Below are 24,845 nucleotides of genomic sequence, written 5' to 3'. Positions count from 1 at the left end.
TTTTTAAGCTGAAGCTAAGCTTTGAAAGCTGAAGCAAAGCCCAGCTCAAGCTGTTAGGTTTGCAGCGTTGTTTCTCATTTCTTTTTTGACGCCAGCCCAGAAAGACGCATCGAATGACGGACAGTTCGTGCGGAAGGTTCGAGGCATTAATTTCAGCAAAATTTTGGTGCAAGTAAGAAAACGTGAGCATACAAGAGATCATCTCCGGTGCCCATTGGGAATGCTATTGTCTAAAAAATGAACCGGTTTCAGGCTAAAATTTAAGTGAAATTTAAGTGTATTTTAAGTGCCTGAAGAATGCTGCTTACAATTATGTGCTAAAAAGTATAAATTAAAAAAGAAAAATTGAAATTAAAAAAATTTTATTTTTTTTAATTATTTAATAAGATCAAAACAAAATTAAAAACAAAAAAAAAAATAAACAAAAAATCAGTGCATAAAATTTTTGTTTAAAAAAATTAATTTAATTTCTGAATATACATACAAACATATATCGAATTAAATAACAACGAAGGCAAAAATATGGATAACCCACAATTCGTTATAGACGATATAGCGGTAAGAATGAATCTATAAAAAATTCATAAGTGAATAAGTTAATAATAATAAATTTAAAATTTAATGTGCTCAACATTTAATTCGAAACTTAAAACTTTAATTTTTTTGCTTAATTAAATTTATAAAAATTTATTGAACAAGTTTTTTTTTTAATACATTGTGTTGTCGCCCCTTATTATTATTGTTATTAACTCATAATATGTTTTAGTCAAAATACTTGTAAATGAAATAAAAGGTGAGCAACTTAACAACTTTAAGTACACGGAGCATCATATATACATAGATATATGAAAAATATAATTTATTTTTATTTTATTTTATTTTTTTACAAAATACTTAAAATTTATGACTATAATTTTGTTTTGTTGTATGGAGTATTTAAGATATGATTGCGCAAACAGCTTAACTCTTTCAACTCCATGAATACCTTTAACACATATGTAAGTGCGTAGATATGTACATGTGGATGTATATATCTTTCTTTTGTGTTTTACATTATACAATCTCCGAAAAGTATTATAATTAATTAAAAAACTTCAAAAGAAAAAAATTAAAAATGACCATCTTATATCTGTTGAAAAATATTTACATTTCATTCCATTCCAATGGTAGATAAAAAACTATCTTCCACTAATGAGAGATGCTCGTGTACAGGCTACGATATATGAATGAGTAAGTTTTGCGGTTGAACTAATAACGCGGAAAAAGCTGGTATTGAACTCATGCGGTATACGTTTATTGTTTTCGAAATTGCTTGAAATCGTGAAAATCTTAATACAAACATTATTTTTTTTTTTGTTATTCTCTAGTTTTCATTGTATTTAGACAATAACTAAAACAAACTACAAGTTTTGGCAATTATTGCGAAAAAAAAACATATACCTAATGACTTTGTGGTTATTGTTAACAACAGCTTCAATAATGTTCGATAATAAATCACATAACGTACAAAGCATATGAAAATAAATCAATTCTTTTAGTCAATTGAACACATACAATATAAATATATTGCATATAGTATAAATATTCATGTAGAATGTCATGTATTCGTTCAGTTAAGACGCCCACAGCCTTTGTGATCTTGTGAACCTTTACTCGTCGATTATTAAGCACTACAACATAGATTTTAGTAGAGATGCGCACAGCATCAGTAATCTCGCAAAACCTTACTCATTGATCATCTAATACTATACTATAGATTTTGTTCACGATTTTTATTGACCTCTTTTTATTGTTATAAACGTTCGATGTCGCTTTGGCTAGCTTTTTTTTCTGCGCTATTTCTCGAACAGTTGTGTTCCTCTAATTCACTGAAGACATATTGCATATCATATACTATATATAGCACAAATATACATGTTAAATGTAGTGTATCCATACAGTTAATATTACCACCTCAGTAATATCGGGAAGCCTTATTCACCGATATTTTTACACTGTACAATGCATAACATAGATTTTAGTAGAGATGCGCACAGCATCAGTAATCTCGCAAAACCTTACTCATTGATCGCCTAATACTATACTGTTGATTTTGTTTACGATTTGTGACGTGACGACCTCTTTTGATTGTTATAAAAGCTTGAGCTGATCTCTTTTTGTCTTATTTTTCAGACAAGTGTTTTATTTGAACTCAATAAACACATATTGCATATACAATACAATATATAATACAAATATTCTAATTAAATGCAATATCAGTTAATATTACCGCCTCAGTAATCTCGGGAAGCCGCACTCAACGATCTCTTCGCAAAGTACAATGTATTTTATTAACGGTTTCCGACATGACAATCTTGCGCTGGTACAAGCTTGCATTTATAGTGCAGAGGTCCTATAGTATTTATAAGTCCTTGCTGAATTTCAAAGATGACTTTTTATTGTCATAAATAAAGCTTGATAAACACACGTAATTCACTTTTCTCTATTTTCACTTTCAATACCTGTCAAACACAAAATGGATGAGACAGCTTGCTTAAAATATTAAATCTGTTAGTAATCTACTAATAAGTATTAGTTAATAAAATTTGTGTTACATTTAAAGCTATTATCCGGAAGGTTCTAAAAATCACTGAATTACTTAATTACCGACGTTTTTTGAGTAACAGTGGCTTTCTTCTTTCTTTGCTTTTTCCTAGCATTATCCTACTTGAAGTCGGGTCTACTTATTCGGTATCTCTAGACCACATGGTACCAGGGTCATCTCTTTGTTTACACTTCCGTATTGCATGTCACTCTTAACGGTTTTTCCAAATTTTTTAATGACTTAATTAAACTTTTTTTTTTCTATTTGCAATATTCAACATTCCGCTTGGTCCTCTAATTGTGTCATTAGCACAATTGTGTCATTAGCACGCATACGACTTTCTTATATCTTATAGGTGACCACTAACTGAAATGAAATTATTTTTTACCTTATCTGTTACTGCCATTGCACTGAGACCTTTTTGTATACACATTCCTGCCAGGCCTGAACGTAGACATAACAGATGTTCTTGTGTATTTTCTTCGAAAATTGATAGACACTAAATCGAGTCTAGCTCCATGCCGTCCTAATGCTCTCTAAAACCAGATATTAACCTAGATACCTCTGATTTACTTCTGTGTATTAAATCAGAGGTTCTGCATTTGGAATAGACTGGCCATGTATCACTTGACCTGACTGCTGAAGTAGTATGGGCCCACTCACTATTAGCCAGTCGAAGAAAATGATCATAAATCAACCTCTGTATGTAGCTGATAGGGGAAGGCATAGAAATAGGGGTATCCTTAGTAAAGGTGCCGACTCTAGCAAACTCATCTACACACTCATTTCCTACTATATTAGAATGCAAGGGAACCCAAATTAGAGTTAATTATACTATAGTGTAGTGACATTTTACACTATTGTATGTATACATAAAACTAATTTTTTTTTTTTATTTATATTGTAATACAATTTCGTTGATGCCGGAATTGACATTGAAAACATTGAAAAACCTTATATAAAGAAGAGTCTGAAAGACTAATATACCCAACTGATTTATGCTTACAAATTCTTATTTTGAATTATTGCATTCAATATACAATATATTGTATTAACTTAATATAAGTATTTAAACGTGTTTAATAATATAAAATCAAAAAAAATGCTAGTACATATCAATAATTTTAGAGCGATTAGCTTAGATTTGGATGTAGTGGCCATGTGCTACAGTAATTATTTTAGAAAGGAATTTTTATCATATGTTTATATACATATATGTACAACATTCTGTTACTCAGAACCTGCATATATTTCGAATGGAATACGCACACAATTTTCTAATGAATTATAATTTTTAAAAATTAACTCTAAAAAATGTGTGCAAGGCCTATTTAAGCTTCAGCAAATCTAAAGCCATTTAGTTTATTTACTTTATGTTTTTTTTTATATCCAATATATAAAATTCATTCAACTGAAAAAATTTTGGTAATATAAAAACTATAAGCAATTAACATGTTTTTTCACTGAAACCACCAATTTTTCACTTTAACGATTGAAAAAAAAAAGTCGTTTGTTTTTTATTCGATGGGAAACTTTTGTAGCTGCCCTCGTTTGCTTGCATGGTGCACTGTGCATTATTATTATAATTAAATCTGGTGCTGCACTGATGTGACCCTTTGATAATGCAGCTTGCAACTGTGTAAAGTTCATCGAAGTTTGGAATCTGGTTGCAAATATATGTGTAAAAATTATCATAAAATATATATGAATTTTTTTATTTGTTAATATTATTAAGCACATTATATTGTACATTAAAAATTCAAATGACTTTGAAAACAAGTTATATTAATTTTGTTATAATAAAAGCTTAAAATTTCATATTAAAATTGCTTCCACTTTTTGCATAGTAAGTGTCAAGTTCACTACAACAAAAAAATAATATAAAAATTCAAATAATAAACTAAAATGTGTTTCATTTTAAACAATCAAGTATTTTTATAAATATTATAATATATATTTAAATGTTTATATACGTGTACATATACATGGATATATATGTGTCATATTCACATGTCCATAAATATAAACAAATATAAGAATGCATACTCAAATGTCTACACGTGTACGAGTATATTTATATAAACACATATTTTATAGCTTATATTTATCGTAGTTTAGATTCAAGTATTTAATTTAATTGATTAATTTCAATCAATTATCACTTATCATCAAGAATAATTTTAAGTAATGCCTGAGGGTTGCAATAATACGAGTCAATACACTTATTGAAAGTAATATTGTTAATTTAATCTCTCCGCAACGTTTTAAAATATCAAAATTCACTGGAAACTTGAGTTTAATTCTAAGAAAGTCTTTAAACTAAAAACAAAATAATAAGTACAATAAATACTTATTAGTAATGTTATAAATCCCAAAAAAGCAATTAATGAAAAAGATACGAGCCTATGTGTAAAGAACAAATATTTAAAAATTAATTTTAGCCAAAAAAAAAAAAATTAATTTGAATACTAACTCTGAGCTGAGCTCAAGAAATTATTTCAAATAATTAAATATAAAAAAATTTAATTAATTAAAAATAATAAAAAATTTTGTTGTCGCAATTCACTGCTGAACGAATCCCCAAAATTAATTGCCGTAAAAGTGACACAAATTATTTCTTTGTTATGAAGTTTGTATTTTATAATACTAGGTGGATTGATAAATAAGAAGGAATAAAAACGCATTTTTTTTTTTTTGAAAAATTATATTTTATGCTTTAAATTATAGTCCCTTTTTAGAAGGACCCACCGATATCAACGATCTTTCAACATTTTTAAATAATACGATTTATCAAATCCTGCACAATATTCCTCAGTTTCCCATTCCACTTCATCATTTGATGCAAATCTCTTTCCCTTGAGTAATTTTTTCACGTTTGGAAAAAAGTGATTGTCACTTAGAACCAAATCTGTAGATTATAATGGGTAAGGTAACAATTTGTTCATTTAATTTTGCCATGATTTTCATTAACTTCATTAACTCCTGCAAAGACAAAATTTTTTTCTTTAACAAATGTGTCGTTTATTCTTGATTTCCTCATTTAATCGATATATGCAATAGTAATCTGATGTTATGGTTTTTTCTTTTCCCGAATAGTGTATGAGAATAATTCCGCTTGAATCCCAAAACACAGAAGCCAAAACTATTTCAGCCGATTGTTGAGTTCGTGGTCATTTGGGAGCACTAAACTGAGTGAGTGGGTAGAGCGGGCTCATCTCATATATATTACAAAATAAAAAACTCATAAGAGACAAAAGATATAGTATTTCCAAATATTATACTAATGCCATTTTAGATCGGTTAATCTGAATTTGCTTTAATTTTGCTCTCGACTTATCTCATTTTGTTCCCCAATCAAACTTTTTAAAAATAATCTAACATTTTTGTAGCTATGTTAGTTGACATTTATATATTTCATAAATAGATATGTCAAATCAAATCACACTTTATAAGTTTTACTCTGTTAAATCATATTTAAGTAAGTTCTGATAAGTTCTGACTTAGATCTACGTCTTGTCAGCAAAGCTAACTATAAAGTACCGAAATCTTGATTTCATTAGATAATAAAAAATTGCACTTACAGGATAGAGAATAGTTCAGTATACTCTAACGCCTTCAATTTATCAAAACAAAAACAAAAATGCTAGATTAGATCAAAGTCATGCTATTTAACATCATTGCATTACATATGAATATATATATATATATATGCAGGCTGATGGGATTATTAAATCTGATAGCATTGTCTTCAATGCATAAAGGTTCATATACATAATAATTGCTTAAATACAATATAATCCAACACATTATTTCAATAACATCTAGTTCTATGAAATTTTTATAAATGTTTATAAACACATTAAAAGGCTCTAACGTATAACAGATATAGCTGCTTTAAATGATGTCGCCAATAGTCTAACTTCTTGATTCTTCTTCTTCTTGAGTTAGTGCTATTACGCACTTTTACTCTATAATGGCTGGGGGGCTTATCTCTACCCCACACTAGACTTTAACTAGGCTAAAAAAAAAACATTTCATTTATTTGTCTTTTAGTTGATGACGGACCTTAAATCAGCATATCTTCCTGAGAGTCCAGAAGTGGACTTGAGGATTGTTAGTCTAACATCAGGTTGCTAACTAGAGACGGCTAGATATAAACTCATTTAATGGTTATACATCATTAATCTCTTTCTATCATATATTACATATATTACAGCCAATTCATCTCGAATTTTGAACTTCTCTTATATATTTTATATTACTGGTCTACACTACACGTTGACTTTTTGTGGATGCAATAATATTTACGGACCTATTCTGTGCACTTTATAAACTTGTCAAACATTGAAACTTGTCAAAATTGACTACTGTAAAGGTTTTGGTATTCTGTGACATAAATAAAAAGCTCGTTTTCTTGTTAGTTGTCAATACCTCAAATGCTGTTGACTACTATAAAAATATGCTCTTTTTAAGCATTTTTTATTATTTGCATACATGACAAATATTCTTAGCTAAAATATACTCTCCTTACAAGCATATTTTTTATTGTGATTTAAATGCATGAAAAATGCTTTTGGCAACTTAAACTATGTGCTCTTTACAAGCATTTTTTACGAACAGTTACGAACAATTACGAACAGTTTTCTATACAAAACACTTTACACCATAGTGTGGTGAGAAGCACTAGGTACTTGAGCTTTGAAATTTGTCAAGATGTGTCCAGAATACCAAAAAGCTTTCTGCTTTAGAAACAATTTTCTAAAAGGCGCTAGCTCTACAGCAACCAACATCTGTTTAAACGTTAGTATATATATGTATATATATATTTGGCCATACAATGGAATACTAAGGTCTTGAAGAATCGATAGGCACCAATTCTTTTTTTAACAATATTTTTTATAATAATAGCTTTTTTTGTGTGAAAATGCGAATATACAACTAATTTACTTATAGGTCTCTTGTAACTTTATATGCATAAGCTTATCCTGGCACACGACAAGGCCATCAAAAACAACTTCTTCAATTTCGAATTAAAAAAAAACCAAGAAAAAAGAATGATTAATCCATCCAATAAGCGATAAAGTCTTACTCAGTATCTATAAGTACTATTTACATATCTGTATGAGACTGCCTCTACATACACATCGGGGGCTTACCCACATTGCCCTTCTTGTCATTATGGTATGTATATTACTTCGATCACACGTTAGATTTGGCCAACGTTCAATTTGATACGTACAAGCATCTGTGCATATCTTATATATATATATATACAGTACTTCTGAATATATTCCAATCTGAATATTTATGAACGACTTTGCAGAACTTCTTGACTTGGTTTCAGATACTTTATTTACATTCACAACAATCAATTAACACTAAGGTTATTACCCTTTCACTATTTTTTTTTTTTTTTGTTATTTAATCTCTCTGAGTTATTAGCGTGTAACTATTTTAAGTTTCATAAAAATCGAAAATGTGCGGTTTATGACCTCTTGGATGTTCGTTTGGACGCAACGTCTTGTTTCATCAACAATTTTCCAACAATAGGAGAAAATTTGATTTATTTCTAATGGCAATAAATGCTTTAAGCTGAAAATTGCATAAACGAATTTGAAAAACTAATTAAATAAATTTTACAAAAAGATTTACAGATTTTTTTGCAATTTTGTTGTGGCTTTTCACATCACGAATCTTTCACGGTAAATTAAATTTCATAAATTAAATTTTCATTTCAAAACTGGTGTTTAATAACTGTGTACAGTCGCACTTGAGTGATAAGACAGGGATTGACAGTAATCAAATTGATTACTGCATTTAAGAAAAATGCATCGTTTTCTATTTATTCCTTAAATAATCTAGTATCTTTTCATACGCTACGCACAATGCAGGGTATATTTAGCTTATCAAGATGTTCGTATTATAGTATAATAGTAAAGTTATCGGGAACCATGTTAACTATAGTCAAAGTTATTTTACTCAAACCTTTTATAGATTGAACTTCATACGTTATCTTTTAGTCTAAAAACTAAAAAAAATCAGGAATTTGAACGGTTAATATTTATCATATCGGTTAGTTGATTCAACTATTGACCCTATAGTGACACAGTTAGCGCTTTTACACCGTCTTGTTTTATTATTAACTGGTTATATAAACAGATTCATTCAGTGAATTTTAGGAAACACTAAAATTGGTTGATATTTATTTTTGCTAGCTTCTTAAGACCAGATTAGCTGCTTTCTGTCCACAATTTCTTACATAATAGGGATTCCCACTTTAGCTATAATAGACTAAAGCTATCTATAATCAGGTCTTACAAATTTTAAATATTGTAAAATTTTAATTTTAAGAAACTAATAAAAATTATTGTACTGGTTCAGCTGATTCAACTTCAAACACCACATTATAGTCCATTTTTTTGAGAAAAACCAATGAGAAACTACAAACTCCATGTATAAAATATAGGTGAAGCCGGTTTTTACTTCATCACTGTTCTTATCCACTGAAAGTCACACAATTTACGAAAGATAATTTTTAATATCTCTCATCACACGAATCAGTGGTCTACATCAGCAGTGGGGTACCTTTCTATAAGCGCTTGCACAATATTAGAATTTTTTTTTGTTTAACTTTTGAAATATCCACTAAAATTTCTTAAAATTCAAAACAGAACGGTATTACATGGTCAACGCTGTGACATTGATATCAATAGATTATATTAATTATTAAAATATAATAAAATTGACCAAAAAAAAAATATCCAAAGACTCGTGTGATCACTTAGATCTGGAACCAATCAATTACTCTTGAAAGCAACCAGTTACTCGTACAGTTACTACTACAGTTACTCAATTACTACTATTAATAGTAGTAGTTATAGTAGTAATATTATCCTATTAATAAAAACTAATAATATTGGTCTTTGCACCTTGTTACGTTTCAGTTATAATAAAAGTCTTAATGTAAGTATTATTATTAATTAGACTGCTTATTTTATTTAAAAAAAAACGATCCATATATGAACACCGCTTAAACACTTTATATCTAATGCCTAAATATAAATGACCAGATTTCTGAAATTTATTATCTTTCTCTATATCAAAAGAAGAAGACTCAATATATTAAAAAATATTATTATACTTTAAGACAACATAACATTTTATTCATAAACTTCGTATGTTTATATTGAACATCATGTAATAAATATAAAAATTTGGATAATCGTATTTGTATCAGAATCAGTTTTTAATAATTTAAATTCCGGTAATGAAAAGACATTTCGAAACCCCTAAAATAAAATTTGATACATCTAACAAAAAACGATACATCGGTTGGGGGTTGTTTCTTCATAATAACTTACGGGTGCCTTGGAAGGCTATTTCTAATAGCAGCGTACCTTTCTTTACGAGTTTGCTCAGATTCCTCATTGTCTTCGAGTGATTGTGATCCAGACCCAGTAGAAGTTGCGTTGCTGACATTTCTTTCAACAATATCATTTCGTTGCTGTGTTGATGACATATAAGGCAACGGAATTGCCGAATTACGGATAATACCGCTACTATTGTGAACACTACCGACATTAACTTGAGGAGTTACACTGCTTGTTGGCATTTCTCTTATGAAGTCTGCAGTAATAATTTTGCGATTTCGTTGGCTTGTACCCAAAGGTGGGAATGCTTCAACAAGTACCTTCTCCTTAGGTGACTGCTTTTTCTGTATATTTAAGACTGGATTGGAAGTTGACCTTTTATTCAATTGTGGAAAATCGATTTCACTTTTAATATTAACAGCATTATTAGTGGTGCGTTTCGAAGTGCTCGGTTCAGGACCGGTATCATTATTACGATTTTGGTTACGTCTGTCGCCTTGGCGTGTTGACACAAATAAATTTTCTAGAACTACTTTTTGTGCCTCAATTGAAGCACTTGCAACCTCTTCACCATGCTTTAAACTTTTGTGAATCTTAAAATCGATTTCGCTTCGAAACGCATTGACAAACTCACAATTGGCGCAAGCGCCTATTTCGCAAAGATAATGCTGTGTACGGAAATGTTTTGCCAATTCAGTATAATTAGCATAGAATTCAGGAGTTTCGCAAAAATGGCAAGAAAAATGCCTTTGTTTCATATGCTGGTATATCTCATCTTTATCAAGAAAATTCCGACGACAAAACTTACATATTGGATGACCACGTTGCGACGCGTCATTTGAATCGCCGCTCTTGATATGTTCTTTCAGCTCAGATTTTGTATAACATCTGCGTTCAAACGAGAATAATTTTAAGCTTTCCGTACAGATTTCACAAAAGTGAAGATTGTGCATTCTATTCATATGACTTTCAAGGCTTATGAAACATCTGAATGCACCACATTTACATTTTGGACAGCGATGTTCCAATAGACGAAAGTACTCCTCTCTAACGGTAACATCAACAAATTTTATACAATATTCCCGGTCATAACTTGTACTTGGACCACGATCGGCTTCGAGTTGTTGAAAGGGCAGCTTATATTTACAAAAAATGACTTTGAGTAAATCGCATCTACACACTGGACAAGTCCTTTCCTTGCATATAACGCGCAGTCGGGTTAAACACTCAAAACATATTGGATGATCACAAGAACCAATCGCAAAAATTGTGATGTCCTTACAGCAAATACAGCACACATTAGTTTCAGTATTGGATTTTTGTTCCTCGTTGCTGTTATTACCTTTAGTGTTATCCAAATTTTCTGGAACGAGGCTTTCTTCCACGCTTTTAGCACTCATTTTATCAGTTAGACTCATTATGTTTAAATACTTTTATAATTTAATTTTAATTAATCTTTAATTTTAGCACAAAAAATTATTTAACTCTGGATTTTCGAATTGTTTTTTACTGTCACGTTGCTATTATAACGGAACTAAAAACTCCAATGAACATGTCATTCAATGAAAAGCATTGCCATATAATTAAAATTGGGAATTATAAATTCAAATTGAAGTACAATTTTAAGGAGACTATATATTAATTTCTGATTGAATGAACTAAATGTATCGTTTTGTTTAATTATAACATTTATTTCCATTTTAGTCCAAACCACCAAAAATTAATATATGTATGTACACCCAATATACCAGGGTTTGATCTTATAAAAACGGCTGAAACCTGAAAGAGTTAAAAGAAACATATTATTTCAAATTTTGGGTGTTGATTAAAGTCCAATGTATCCAAAATTATATGCATAAAATTCATAGACTGCAAAAATATTTACATATAACGGCTTAGATTTTTTTAGTTTTTTTGCGAAATATGATGGATTACCATAGGGTTATAAACTGTTGCTTGGGAAGTTAGGAATGTCTGAACATTCCTTTTTAATTCTTTCTGTTGTAAAATGATACTGACAAATCAGCTGATTTTATTTTTGCTTAAAAAAAACCAAAAAAAATTAAAATTGAAACTTAAGTAAAATGTTCTATTATGTTTAATTTTATATTTTTATCAGTGTCTCTTACTTATATATCCTTAATAATTATTAATAAAATAATTTTTTCATTATATTTTTTTATCTAAAGACTTTGAAAAAAACAGTTATTTTTTTATTATATATTGAAAATATAAGAAAGACATATCAAGTTATTATATAGTAGATATCAAATCAATTTTCACCTAATCTTATATATTAGATTCATATATAAATATCAAATCATAAATCAAATATTAATATATTATTTAAATACGCAGAATGTGTATAAAACGACTTAAACCAACCAATCAAAAGAAATACGTGTCTTTATGTTCAAATAAAAACCAAATTAGTTGTGCCGTAAGCAATCAATCACTTCTGTCATTTTAATATAAAAAAAAAGATATTAATTGATTAAATTTTGATTTTTAATGTAAATGTAAAAGTAATCTACTCAATTGTATTAAACTTCATGTCTTAGAATAGTTTAGAACATTTTTAAAACGATATTGTTTTTTAATCATATCAATCTGTTCCACATAATTTTGGATGATTATTGATATATATTGGTTGAACTATTTCTCCGCTTCAGATTGTAGAAAGCGCTACTTCGCTTTTATTTACATGGTTAAGTTTAAGTCATTCCTTTATGTGGAACACTTCTTGTTACAGAAATGTTCACTTTTATGTTTAAGTTAATATTCTCAAATACTGCAAAACTTGATTTATCATAGTAAAAATTGTTTCTTTAAGAAAAAAAATAAAAGGATCCTTTTAACAGTCAGACAAGTAAGTTTAAGTACAAGTCTGCGATGATCTCTATGTAGATCGCTCACTTGTCCGTTGCGTTACCTTAGGGCTCTTATTTGAAGATGTTCCACTTACAGTAAATTGGTATTCTAAAGATATTTTTTTGATATATGTATGTATTCTTGATTTAAATACTACTTAGTTTACTTTGTTCAATTTATTTTATTTGAGCGTGCATTCAGTTTCTAACAGTTCTTCATATTATTCTAAAAGGGTCTTCCAGGAATTGTAGCCGTCATTTCTACCAAAGAAGGACATCGGTACAAATGTTGAGAGCTTGGTCCTTGGCATAGACCGGAACATAGAGTTATTCAGTGAAATTTGCAAGTCTAGGCCAAGGCAATTATTTAAAAGTTATTGCGCATACGACCAAGTTGTACAATTTCAATGTATGTATAGTGATTTTTTAAAGCAACGTCGGATAGCCAAGTTAGTAGTAAGAAATAATTAATAAGTGAAAATAAAAATAAGACGCTAATTTCAGTTTTTATTGAACTGAATATTAATATTTTATATTAATATTTATATGATTAACATCCTTATGATAATATAAAATTAACAAGCAAATTACAAATATACTTTACTTATAATATATATTTTTATTATCTTATTTTTATAAATTAAATTAAATTACATAGATTAATCATAAATTAAACATTAAATTAAAAATAATTAGTATTTGGTCATTTGGTATACATTTTACATATATAATTATAATATTTTATTATATAAACAAATATTTTTGTCTGTCCGTCCCTAAGGTACACATCTTTATAATACATTTACATGTATTCTGGTTCTGGTTTTTATATGTATTCTTATAACAAGCTATTTTTAAAATATATTTATATATATTTATATTAATATAATAAATAATATAATAAAAAATAAATATTTATATACAATGTATAATAGAAAATTAAAGTAAAACTTTTTTTACTATTTTTAATTGTCAACGATATATGTTTTGGTTTTATGGTGGCACAGGAATTTTAGTACGTAAGCGTTAAAAACACAATTATCTAGGTATATATACCTATAACTATATGCAAGCCTCAGTAATATGCCTTAAACACAAAGGAAAAATTTTAACTCTGTCAGCAGTTTACTGCCCCCTTATTTCATTTTAACTGAGACCCAATTCGAGTACTTGGCAGCGTTATATGATCAGCTAAACTTTAATAAATTAACTAAAATTTGTGTTGTTGTCTTTACATTAGTATTCGAACCTTTCTTACTTTTTAATAGTTTCTTTTCATTATAAGACGCGTCACTTTGGACAAAAAAAATTAACATTAAAAAAAGTTCATTTTACACAAGTAGAGCCAAGGCTGCACAAACTTTTTATGCTTAAGTTTCAAGTATGGTTACTCAAATTTCAATAAATTAACTAAAATTTGTGTAGTTGTCTTTTCATTTCTATTGGAAACCTTTTTAATTAATAATTTTTTTTTTAATTCATTATATCTTAAAAAATTTTTGTTCTTTTAAAAGAGTAAATAACATTATTAAGTATAAATATTATAAATATAAATATTGTTTTTTTAAATATAAAAAAAAACTAAAATAATGTGAAAAGTTTTATTTTTTTTATATTAAAAATAAAAACAAAACTAAAATAATATGAAAAAATTAAATTTTTTTGTATTAAATACAAAAGAAAAATTAAAATAATAATTAAAAATAAAACATATCTCAAATTTCAAAAAATTTTTGAAAAGAAAAGATTTAAGTCAGTTATAAAAAAAAAGATAAATAATTATAGTAACCACAGCACTAATATAATAAATTTAATATTGTTGCAATATTATAGCTAATTGGCTTTTTATATATACTTAAATATAATTAAATTGTAATTTAAAAAATTATTAAGAGAGTTCTTAATTTTAGGAGCTTTAAGATTTTCTTGTCATATTCTTTTGACTTAATTGAGCTTTTGGCTATGTTAACTGACTTTGCAATTTACTTTAAAAGCTTTACAAGTTTTTCCACAACAGTTAACAGAATTTTCATTTTTAAAAGCTTTCTGATGGTTGATTACATGCGTCGAATTTTGGATGCACACGAAAAGCTTAATAATTTTCCTACATTTTCTTTATCATCCAAAGCTTTTTTTAACTTGATTGATTATACAGAAATTTTCAACCCAATTTAAAGCTTTGAAACAATTAAACAAATGCTTTTTCCTGCATTTTCTTTATCAGCGAAAGCTTTTTTAACGATTTTTTCTTAAATATACAGAATTTAAAGCTTTGAAACAATTGCATAAAGCTTTTCGATGGTTTTCACGGTTGACTACTGCTCATCAGCAAATGTCAAAATATATACAAGTTAGATTTGCTGTTCCCTGCTGTTTTTTTAGTCAAATAAACAAAATAAAAATCATAAAAATGTTTTAATGCGAAGTGAAAAGAAGTTTTTTAAATGAACAAAAATATTGAATAAAAAACATAAATCAGCAAAAATTTATTTCGCAATAATTTCGAAATTGTATAATCGCAAAAATTCGTTGTACAGTCAGTGGGTCAGTCAGTCAGTCAGTCAGACAGTCAGTCAATCAGTTATAAACCTCTAAGCACTAAAAAGAAAAGCAATATAAACGATTTCTATGAATTATTTTGCTAAAGCCACAAATTGATTATAATTTTTTAATAAAAGCAAAAATAAAAAAGTAAAAGTTTAACAAAAAGAAAAAAAACCAGTCAACTGTGAAGTTAAAAAGATTTTGTGATTTTTTGCAAAAAATAAAAGCACTTTGCATAAATATCACAGAAATAAAAAAAGAATCGCTCTTAAGATATGCTAATACGTAATTTTATATTTCGTTGGAATACGCAGAATTACTTATTAAAACGTTCGCCGCGTTTTATATTATGACGTCACTTGGCTATACGTCAATATCAGAAATATTCGCGCACTTTATTAAATAAGCAATCCGCTACCGAAACACCATCAAATACCAAACAAGTTCCATATTTACGTTACTGTTCTCTTTGTAACCAACAGCATCCAACGTTCCAGAAACCAGACGAAGACGTCACATCAAATGCCCATACAACAGTCGACATTGATGGCGTGCAAAACACAGCTGTTGACATTGACAAAATCGAAAATAAGATCAACACCAGCAACAACCAAAATGAATGTCTCACATACAATTCTGCAGAAACTCCAATACAATTCAACCATACAAAACAATTCCAAGACACTAACAACTATACTGCTATTTGCTATAATAACAACCTCAATAATATTTACCACGACCAACATCAACATCAACAACATCAACAACATCAACAGCAACAACAACAGCAACATCAACAGCAGCAACGGCTAAAACCGAAAACCTCATCTGAAGAAAAAACAGTTGCTCATCAGGTTTTGTTAGCAGCGGTTTATATTGGTCTAGTGAGTGGAATTTGTGTTTTTTTGTGGTTCTATATGGCCTGGATGATTGTGCCTGCTATCTTAATAGCCCTTGTGGTGGTATTACTAACAAAACCGGGCTGGCGTTGGTTTTACATAGCTGCAGTCACCTCAAATCGGGATTTGACGTAAGTGAAACAAGTATTTTTTCGGTTTATTTTTTTTTTTTATTTTTTAGTTAATTATATTATAGAGAATTTTTATTTTGTTTTGAATTTTTGAAAAAGTTTTAATTTTAATATATAAAAGAATATATTAAATATTATTTATTTTATTTCTGTGCTATAAAAATGTATTACTGAACTGTTATGAAGAAGTTTTATCTAAATAATTGAATAAAAATTGAGTTTATTTATTTATTTATTAATTAATTAATTAATTAAATTATTTATTTAAAAGCATTAAGGGACATATTGCAGTAACTTAAAAAAATAAGATAAGAGTTGATTGGTAATTAAAATAGTTATTCTAAAGTCCAAACATAATTTTATAAAACTGTATAAATTAATTTATAGATTAAATTAAAAAAAAATTAATTTTGTTTCAATAGCATTTCAACAGTAGCATAAAATAAAATTTCAAAAATTTTCAAATAAATTAATTTTATTTTAAACTAATTATAATTACTCAACTTAATTAAATAAAAAAATAATTAAAACAAAATAAATTTAATATTTCAAACAAAATCATTAAATGAGAAACATAAGTTCTCTTCATGTCAAATTTATTTATATTTAAAATTACTATAGAATTAGTAATATATTAAAAACCTAATATTAAAATAAAAAATAAATATTATCAAATTTTTTAAAAATAAATTAGGAGAGAGAGATAATAAATGATAATGAAGTACGGCGGCAATTTTAGTTTTTCATTGTACCAATTTAAAACCGGAAGTAAGGCATTATTAATAAAACTATTTAAAATTGTAAAAATAAAAAAAATATGAGAGAGATTAAATGAAAAAACATAAATATAATTTGTACAAAAAATTTAATTCTATAATAATTTTGATTTTAAATGCTGACAAGTATTGCAGCAACAGTGAATTACAATCAAAATCAGAAATTTTCATTATAAAAAATTAATCAATAATTTAATATATACTAATAAATAATCAGAAAAAATATAATTCATTAATAATGGTCCGAATTTAAGTGTTGCGAAGTCTCCAGCATCAGTGAACTGCAATCGAAATAAGAAATCTGTGTTATAAAAAACTAAAATTCAAAAAAAAAAAAAATATGTATATATCATATAATAAAAAATAATATATATATTACAAAATTACAATAAATAAATAATGAATATATCATTTTATAATTACATTTCATATTTAAGTACTGACAAGTATCCAGCAACAGTGTACCCCATTCTGAATCAAAAATTATATCAATTGCTATACATTTATAAATATATATTATATATAAAAGTGTGCTATATTATTTTAAATGCTTTAAAGAAAATTAATTCATATATTATTAATATATGTTTATATATATGATCTCCTCTTATTTAAGGTTTTCTTCTAATTATCTTTCTATACATATTATTTAAATCTTATATACGTAATAAAGAAACAGATAATTAAATATTATTTTAATCATATTTAATATATAAAATCAGTTAAAATCTATCAACATTAACTAAAGTGAATAAACAAAAACAAAATATTTTCTTAAAAAAAACCAAATAATTTTTTTTTATGCATAAAAGACTTTTATTTATACTTCATCTTTTCAACTATTTAACCGCCAAAAAGTTGTTGACCTTTAAAAAGTAGTGCCATGATAAGAAACCGGAAATCATCAAACCAAAAATATGCATAAAGTTTAACTTAAAAATTAACAAAATATTTACTGTTAAAATAATATAAGAAAAAAAAATTATCTGAATGTGTAGTAAATATTTGATTTATTAATTTTATGAATTTTGATTATCTTTTCCTTCTAGTTAATTTTAAAATTCTTTTTCCTCCTAAAGTGTCGGTTGTTGAGTTCATTGACTATATCTTCCCAAACCTCTAACCTCACGTCAAGTGTAATTGCCTTAAAAAAGATGCTCGGCGAGAGATGCTAATTACAAACTCCAACTAAACTAAGTACCTACCAAGAAGACAGTGTAGATTAAAAAGTGAAAGTTTGTGTTTGTGATTCTGAGAGTTTGTGAAAATAATCGGTTTTACTTAATAAAAAAAAAAAACAAATTTAGTTCAGCTTTGGTTGATTGGTATTAATGGGGATAAATATTCCGCTACTGTCAAAGTACCACATAGGCCTGTTGTTTTGTTACCACTCATCCCTCTTTAAGATTCTAAATTTTAAAACCAAACATTGCATCTAATACGGTTCAGTTATGATGAAGTGATAGTTTGAAGGGTCTTATAAATAAACATGTGCTGCTTTCCACTACGATTTTAATTATATACTCAATAATTAACATACTAAATGAAAGTATATAGTCTTTTGTATAAATATAATATATAAAAAATGAATTATTTTTATATAAATAAAAGATTTTTTGTATAAATTAATTTATTTAAATAATTTATTAAAAATTACACAAATTATGTGTTACTGTTAAATAAGCCCAGCAGCCCATAAACCAACTTAATAAATTTGTACTAATTGTATGATTTTAAAATCATACAAAAGAAAGTCCAAATACAAATTTTTCATATGAAAAACGGTTGAACGGTCATCAAACGATTCCGAACTGAACTAATTTTAAACTGAAACTTCCGATTTCAGTGTATAGTTGAACCGAACTATAAATCGAACTATGGACCGAACTATAAACCAAACTATAAACCGAACAAGCAGCTTTGCAAAATCGGAACCGAAAATCTGAATCAATAATCTGAATCAAGTAACGAACCACTAAATCGAACTACTTTTGTATTATATATGCGATTAACTGCTTGGGTTTATTCCTATTTATGAAAATTTAATAATTTTTAATAATTATAATATAATTTAATATAATTAATATTTATAACATAATTTATAATAAATTTAATCATTTTTGATTTTTTATTCTATACAATGAATAGGTATGTTCTAATTTTTTCTAAATTAAATCAAACTTACTTAATTACTTAATTTTAATTAATAATTTCTGCGCTGAACACCGTTAGTGGTTATAGTCTTTAATTACCTATTATTTTTTAATTATAAAAATGATTCCAAAACCATTGATGATGAGTATTTAGCAATACTCGAAACAACTGTATGATCAGCCATAAATTCAATTAATTAAAATAATATAAAAAGAATTTTTTTTTGTTGTAGTTCACCTCTTTTTGACACCTCTCTATTGAATACCACAGTTTTTATTAAAGTAAAAATAGTCACTACTGGCACATGAAGATTAAAATCAAATTTAATAATAATTAATTTCTTAATAAACAATTAAAAAGTTTCCATGCTATGCGTTCTCTAACCTTTCTAGGTGCCATGCCTTTAGTTCTCCAACATTTTCAGTTTCCATGTCTTTATGTTATCACACATATATGATAAACAAAGCACATATATATTTCATTTTTGAAGGAAATGTGGCGTTCATTTCATATTATGAAATTTTTTATTTTCAAATATGTAATTATAAATGAATGTACTTTTCAAAAGTTATATATAATTTGTAGCAAATAAATTTTTGAAGATTATAAAGAAGGCATGACGAAATAAGCTATCAATTGTAAAAAGAATACAGCCATACTTCGCAATATAGCATAAGTAGGCCCATAATGAATTAATTATTTTGTTACGAAATGTAGAATAGTCATACTACTGAAGATGCTAAAACTAGACAGAAAGTCTCTAACAAAACTTAGCCAAAAGGTGAACAGGTGATAGTGTCTGCCAAATGGAGTCTAAGTTTCAAGCATATAGTAATTATTACTGTATAACTGAAGGAGAAACGAAAATTCAATTATACGCATATATATTATACAACCCAACAAATTCAAACTGCATGTAACTATTAAGAACTTTACTTCACCTTTGCGTTACTCATTGCAATTATTTGAGAAATAAATATTTATTAAAATTTTTTAAACAATATATATTTTTCGCTTATTTCCGCACATTTTTATTTACTCAAACACATGCACGCAGGGTCAAGATCATTTCATTAAAACATGTACGTTCATATGGTTGAATGTATGTATATATATAATAATTTTTAACTTTAACTTTAACGAAGCAAACCGTGAATAAATTAGCAATCTGAAATCTGTTAGAAACGAATCTCTTAACAAATACAAATTATCTTACTGTAAACAACATAAATAATGAAAAAATAACAAAAAAAAAAAATATAGAAAATAAAGATTTAAAAATGACAAGAGTCGGCTTAAATAAATGAACTTCAAAGTAACATTAAAAGTGAAATTGTGTTATTACCTTATGCGTCTTAGTTGACCGATTAAAATTTTGACCTAAAAATTTCGTAAATTTCCATTCTAAGACAAGTGAATTTTCAAAGAGATTGTATCTTGCATCGAAGAATTAAGAAATCTTGTTTTGCCTCTTTTCGAAAAATTATTTTTTTTTATATATAATTAAATTTTATTTTTTTTTTTTGTGGAAAATTTAATTGAAACTAGTTTTGGCTTCAAGAACAACCTCTTGTATACCAAAAAAAAAAAAAGGTACTAAAATTGACACTGTTACGTGTAGAATTGCGGTTTCAGAATTATTTTTAAAGGTTACCAAAAAAAAGTATAGAAGCCATTGTAACTTTTAAGAATTTTTTTCAAAGTTTTTTTTAGTAATTCATAGCGAAGAATTTTAGAATAAAATTCCATGCCATTTAATAACTTGAGAGAGTCAAGGTTTATTCCAATTTTTGAAAGCATATGGAACTAAATTTTTTCATTTTATTTTTATATAACTGTAAAGTGATTAAATTTATATAATGTTTTACACTTTAATAAAGACTAATATAGTCTATACAGATACACTTCAAATATCAGATATAAATTTCTACTCATTTAAGAACTGTACTCTTTTTTAATAGCAATTACATTCTTTAGTAGGGTCAACTACACAATATGTTAACCTGATTAGCACCTTTAGCTTCACTGTCGACTCTATTTTTTTAAAAAATAAAATAAATAAAATCACCAAAAAAAAGTATTTTCTGAAATTAAAAACCAACCGAAAGAGATATATCAATATCCTAACAGACAGTCAAATCAGATTCAAAAATTAGACCGTTTCTATTTTTCAGTCACAGGTCCATGTGCAAGAGAGTACCTATGCACAGGCACCCGAGTTAACAAAATATGCATTCTTTCGGACACCTAATAAGCTCTGAAATCTTTAGCAAACTCTTTATTCTAATCAAAGTTGGTCTAGGAATGCTTTTAACTTCTCTGGCATCAAGAAACCATATTGCCCTTATGTGGATACCGCAGTAGGAGCATGAGGGCAATGACTCCCCAGCAAAGAAGTATTTACAAAATTTAAAATAGTAAACATAATATAAAAATCAAACGCAAATATAAATATATGTACTATAATTAAATATAATTAAAAAAATAATTAACTATAATTAAGAGTTAAATTTAAAGGTGTTAAATATAAACTATTAAAAAAATTAAAAAAAAATTATCTACACATAAATATCAAAAATTAGTACTATAAATTTTATAAATATTTAAAAATTTAAAAAAATAAATATTTATATGTACATGATTAAAATATGTATAATCAAAATTATTTATAATAATTGTTTTATAATAATAATAACAAAAAATTATTGATCATATAAATATTAATTATTTTTTAATTATCAATCAATAATAATTGTAAATAAAATTTAAATAATTTATTAACAATAAACCAAAATTGTTTTTTTTTTATTTATTATTTTAGTTAATTAATTTAAATTACTAATTTATAGAAACTATAGTAAATATATTATTATATTTGCGCTATGCAGTCTAAATAATTTATTTTCTGCTTTCAGTGGTCTATGGGCCTACGTAAAACTTTTAATACTAATTAAGAGATATGAAAAAAAGAATCTTACCATATCGGATATCTTTCAAAAGCATGTGGCGAAGCATCCAGATAAAATTGCTATATTAAGTGACTCACAGGCTTGGACATTCCGTCAATTGAATGAGTTTTCCAATCAAATAGCCAATGTATTTCACAATGATGGTTATAAAGTTGGTGATGTTGTAGGCTTACTTTGTGAAAATCGTGCTGAATTTGTGGGTACTTGGTTGGGTCTATCCAAAATTGGTATCATAACACCGCTAATAAATACAAATCAGCGTGGAGCCTCATTACTACATAGCATAAATGTTGCCCACTGCTCTGCTTTGATATATAGTGAAGCACACCAAGAAGCTATACAAAGCATACAGAAAGACATTTCCTCAAGTACATCGTTGTACCAACTGAACGATAAACCAAATAATACTGTGATATCATCAGCTAAGAATCTAAGCAATTTGCTACAAACAGTTGTTAAAGATAAAATAATATCCACTGATCGTGCTAATCATCATGATAAACTAGTCTATATATATACGTCAGGCACAACGGGCCTACCAAAAGCTGCAGTTATTTCACACTCACGGTATATAATTTCTAAATTTATATGGAAAGTGCATAATATAAACAAATTTTATTTCACTACTTCAATTTAGCTATCTCTTCATAGCAGCTGGCATACATTACACGTTGGGTTTTAAGGATGATGATACATTCTATACGCCTTTGCCGCTTTATCATACTGCTGGCGGTGTCATGAGCATGGGACAAGCCATGATATTTGGTTCAACAGTTGCCATTCGGAAAAAGTTTTCAGCGTCTGGTTACTTTAGCGATTGCGTTAAGTTCAATTGTACAGTAAGTTTAATAGAAAATTATATATACTCGTATTAACAATTCATTAATATTTTGTCCATCTCTAGGTAGCACAGTATATAGGTGAAATGGCAAGATACATATTGGCTTCACCTACCACAATCAACGATCGTAAGCACAAAGTTCGACTTATATTCGGCAACGGTCTGCGTCCACAAATTTGGCCTCAGTTCGTAGAGCGTTTCAATATAGCAAAAGTAGGCGAATTCTATGGTGCGACTGAGGGTAACGCTAACATCATGAACAATGATAATACAGTTGGTGCAATTGGCTTTATATCACGGATTTTACCACGAATTTATCCCATATCAATTTTACGTGCTGATCAAGATACCGGAGAGCCAATACGTGGTCCAGATGGTTTATGTCAACTTTGTGAGCCCAATGAACCTGGCGTTTTTATTGGTAAAATAATTAAAGGCAATCCATCTCGTGAGTTTTTGGGCTATGTAGATTCAAGCGCTTCTGCTAAAAAGATTATACACGATGTGTTCCGAAAGGGCGATAGAGCTTTCTTATCAGGTGATCTGTTGATTGCCGATGAACGTGGTTATCTCTTCTTTAAAGATCGTACTGGTGACACTTTCCGTTGGAAAGGTGAAAATGTTTCGACGAGCGAAGTTGAAGCTCAAGTCAGCAATGTTGCCGGTTATAAGGATACAATTGTTTATGGTGTTTCAGTACCAAATACCGAAGGACGTGCTGGTATGGCTGCTATATATGATCCAGAATTAGAAATAGATTTGGAAATGTTTTCCAAAAATTTGGTAACAGTACTGCCGGCATATGCACGGCCACAGTTTTTGCGTTTCTTAACCAAAATCGACCTAACTGGCACATTTAAGCTGCGAAAAGTTGATCTACAAAAGGATGGATTCGATCCAAATGTAATTAGTGATAAACTTTATTATTATGACTCTTCAAAAGGAAAATATGAAGTACTTAATTTAGATGTTTATAACAAAATTTTAAGTAATAATATAAGGTTTTAAGTGATATTGTTGAACAAATTATGTATAGGAAAGAAAAAAAAATTAAACAAAAAAAATTAATTCAATTACTTATAGTAATATATATAGTAATAATATAAGGTTTTAAGTGATATTGTTGGATTATATAAAAATAATTATTTGATTGATGATTAAAATTTTTTGTTGAAATAAAAAGTATTATAAAATCTAATAATTTATATATTTTCTTTATTAATAATAGATTATATACGGTGTACTTATATGACATGATATGACGACATTTTTAACAATAATAGTAACGATTAACGCTATAAGTCAGTATATACTCTAATTTTTAATCTTTAAAAGATTAAAAGCGTGCAATTTTCGCAAAAGTTTAGAAATAATAAGACACCTTCAAACGATGCAGATATATATATACATTAGTAGGGTCGATTAGTTTGAAAAAAAAAATTCCACAAAAGCATAAAGAAAAACGCTGTTCTAGAAAGAATTATGAGTAAAAGCTACCAAGAAACATATGTCGAAAATTAATTTTAGGAGCTAGTGAGAATCTCTATTAAACTTAGTCACTGTGACGCGCTCTCTGTGCAATTCACACCCAAAAATATTACTTTACTTTACTGTTGTGTTTTGACTGTTTGCATAACATGCCTCTCTGGTTATTATCAGAAAGAGCATAAAAATTTGAAATCTGAATAATGCTAATTACGGCTGCGT

At 27.6% G+C, this 24,845-nt stretch overlaps 1 protein-coding gene across 1 annotated transcript; it reads left to right on the top strand.

Moving 5' to 3' along the window:
• Positions 1–421: 421 nt before the first annotated feature.
• LOC119662041 (long-chain fatty acid transport protein 4-like) lies at positions 422–24,199 on the top strand. The gene is made up of 5 exons (XM_038071582.1): positions 422–558; positions 15,851–16,398; positions 22,244–22,864; positions 22,935–23,136; positions 23,202–24,199. Exons 1-5 carry the CDS (start codon positions 523–525, stop codon positions 24,144–24,146), a joined length of 2,352 nt encoding a protein of 783 aa, XP_037927510.1. The 5' UTR covers positions 422–522; the 3' UTR covers positions 24,147–24,199.
• The last annotated feature ends 646 nt before the right edge of the window (positions 24,200–24,845 follow it).

This window comes from Teleopsis dalmanni, chromosome X (assembly GCF_002237135.1).
Source record: "Teleopsis dalmanni isolate 2A chromosome X, ASM223713v2, whole genome shotgun sequence".
NCBI classification, from domain to species: Eukaryota; Metazoa; Arthropoda; class Insecta; order Diptera; family Diopsidae; genus Teleopsis; species Teleopsis dalmanni.
This window is presented reverse-complemented; position numbering and strand designations above follow the sequence as displayed.

Bases quoted from the DNA above. Each gene is read 5' to 3' on its own strand.
- LOC119662041 (XM_038071582.1), top strand. From the start codon at position 523: ATGGATAACCCACAATTCGTTATAGACGATATAGCG. The intron at 16,399-22,243 runs GTAAGTGAAACA...TTCTGCTTTCAG, and splicing joins ACCTCAAATCGGGATTTGAC to TGGTCTATGGGCCTACGTAA. The intron at 23,137-23,201 runs GTAAGTTTAATA...GTCCATCTCTAG, and splicing joins GCGTTAAGTTCAATTGTACA to GTAGCACAGTATATAGGTGA.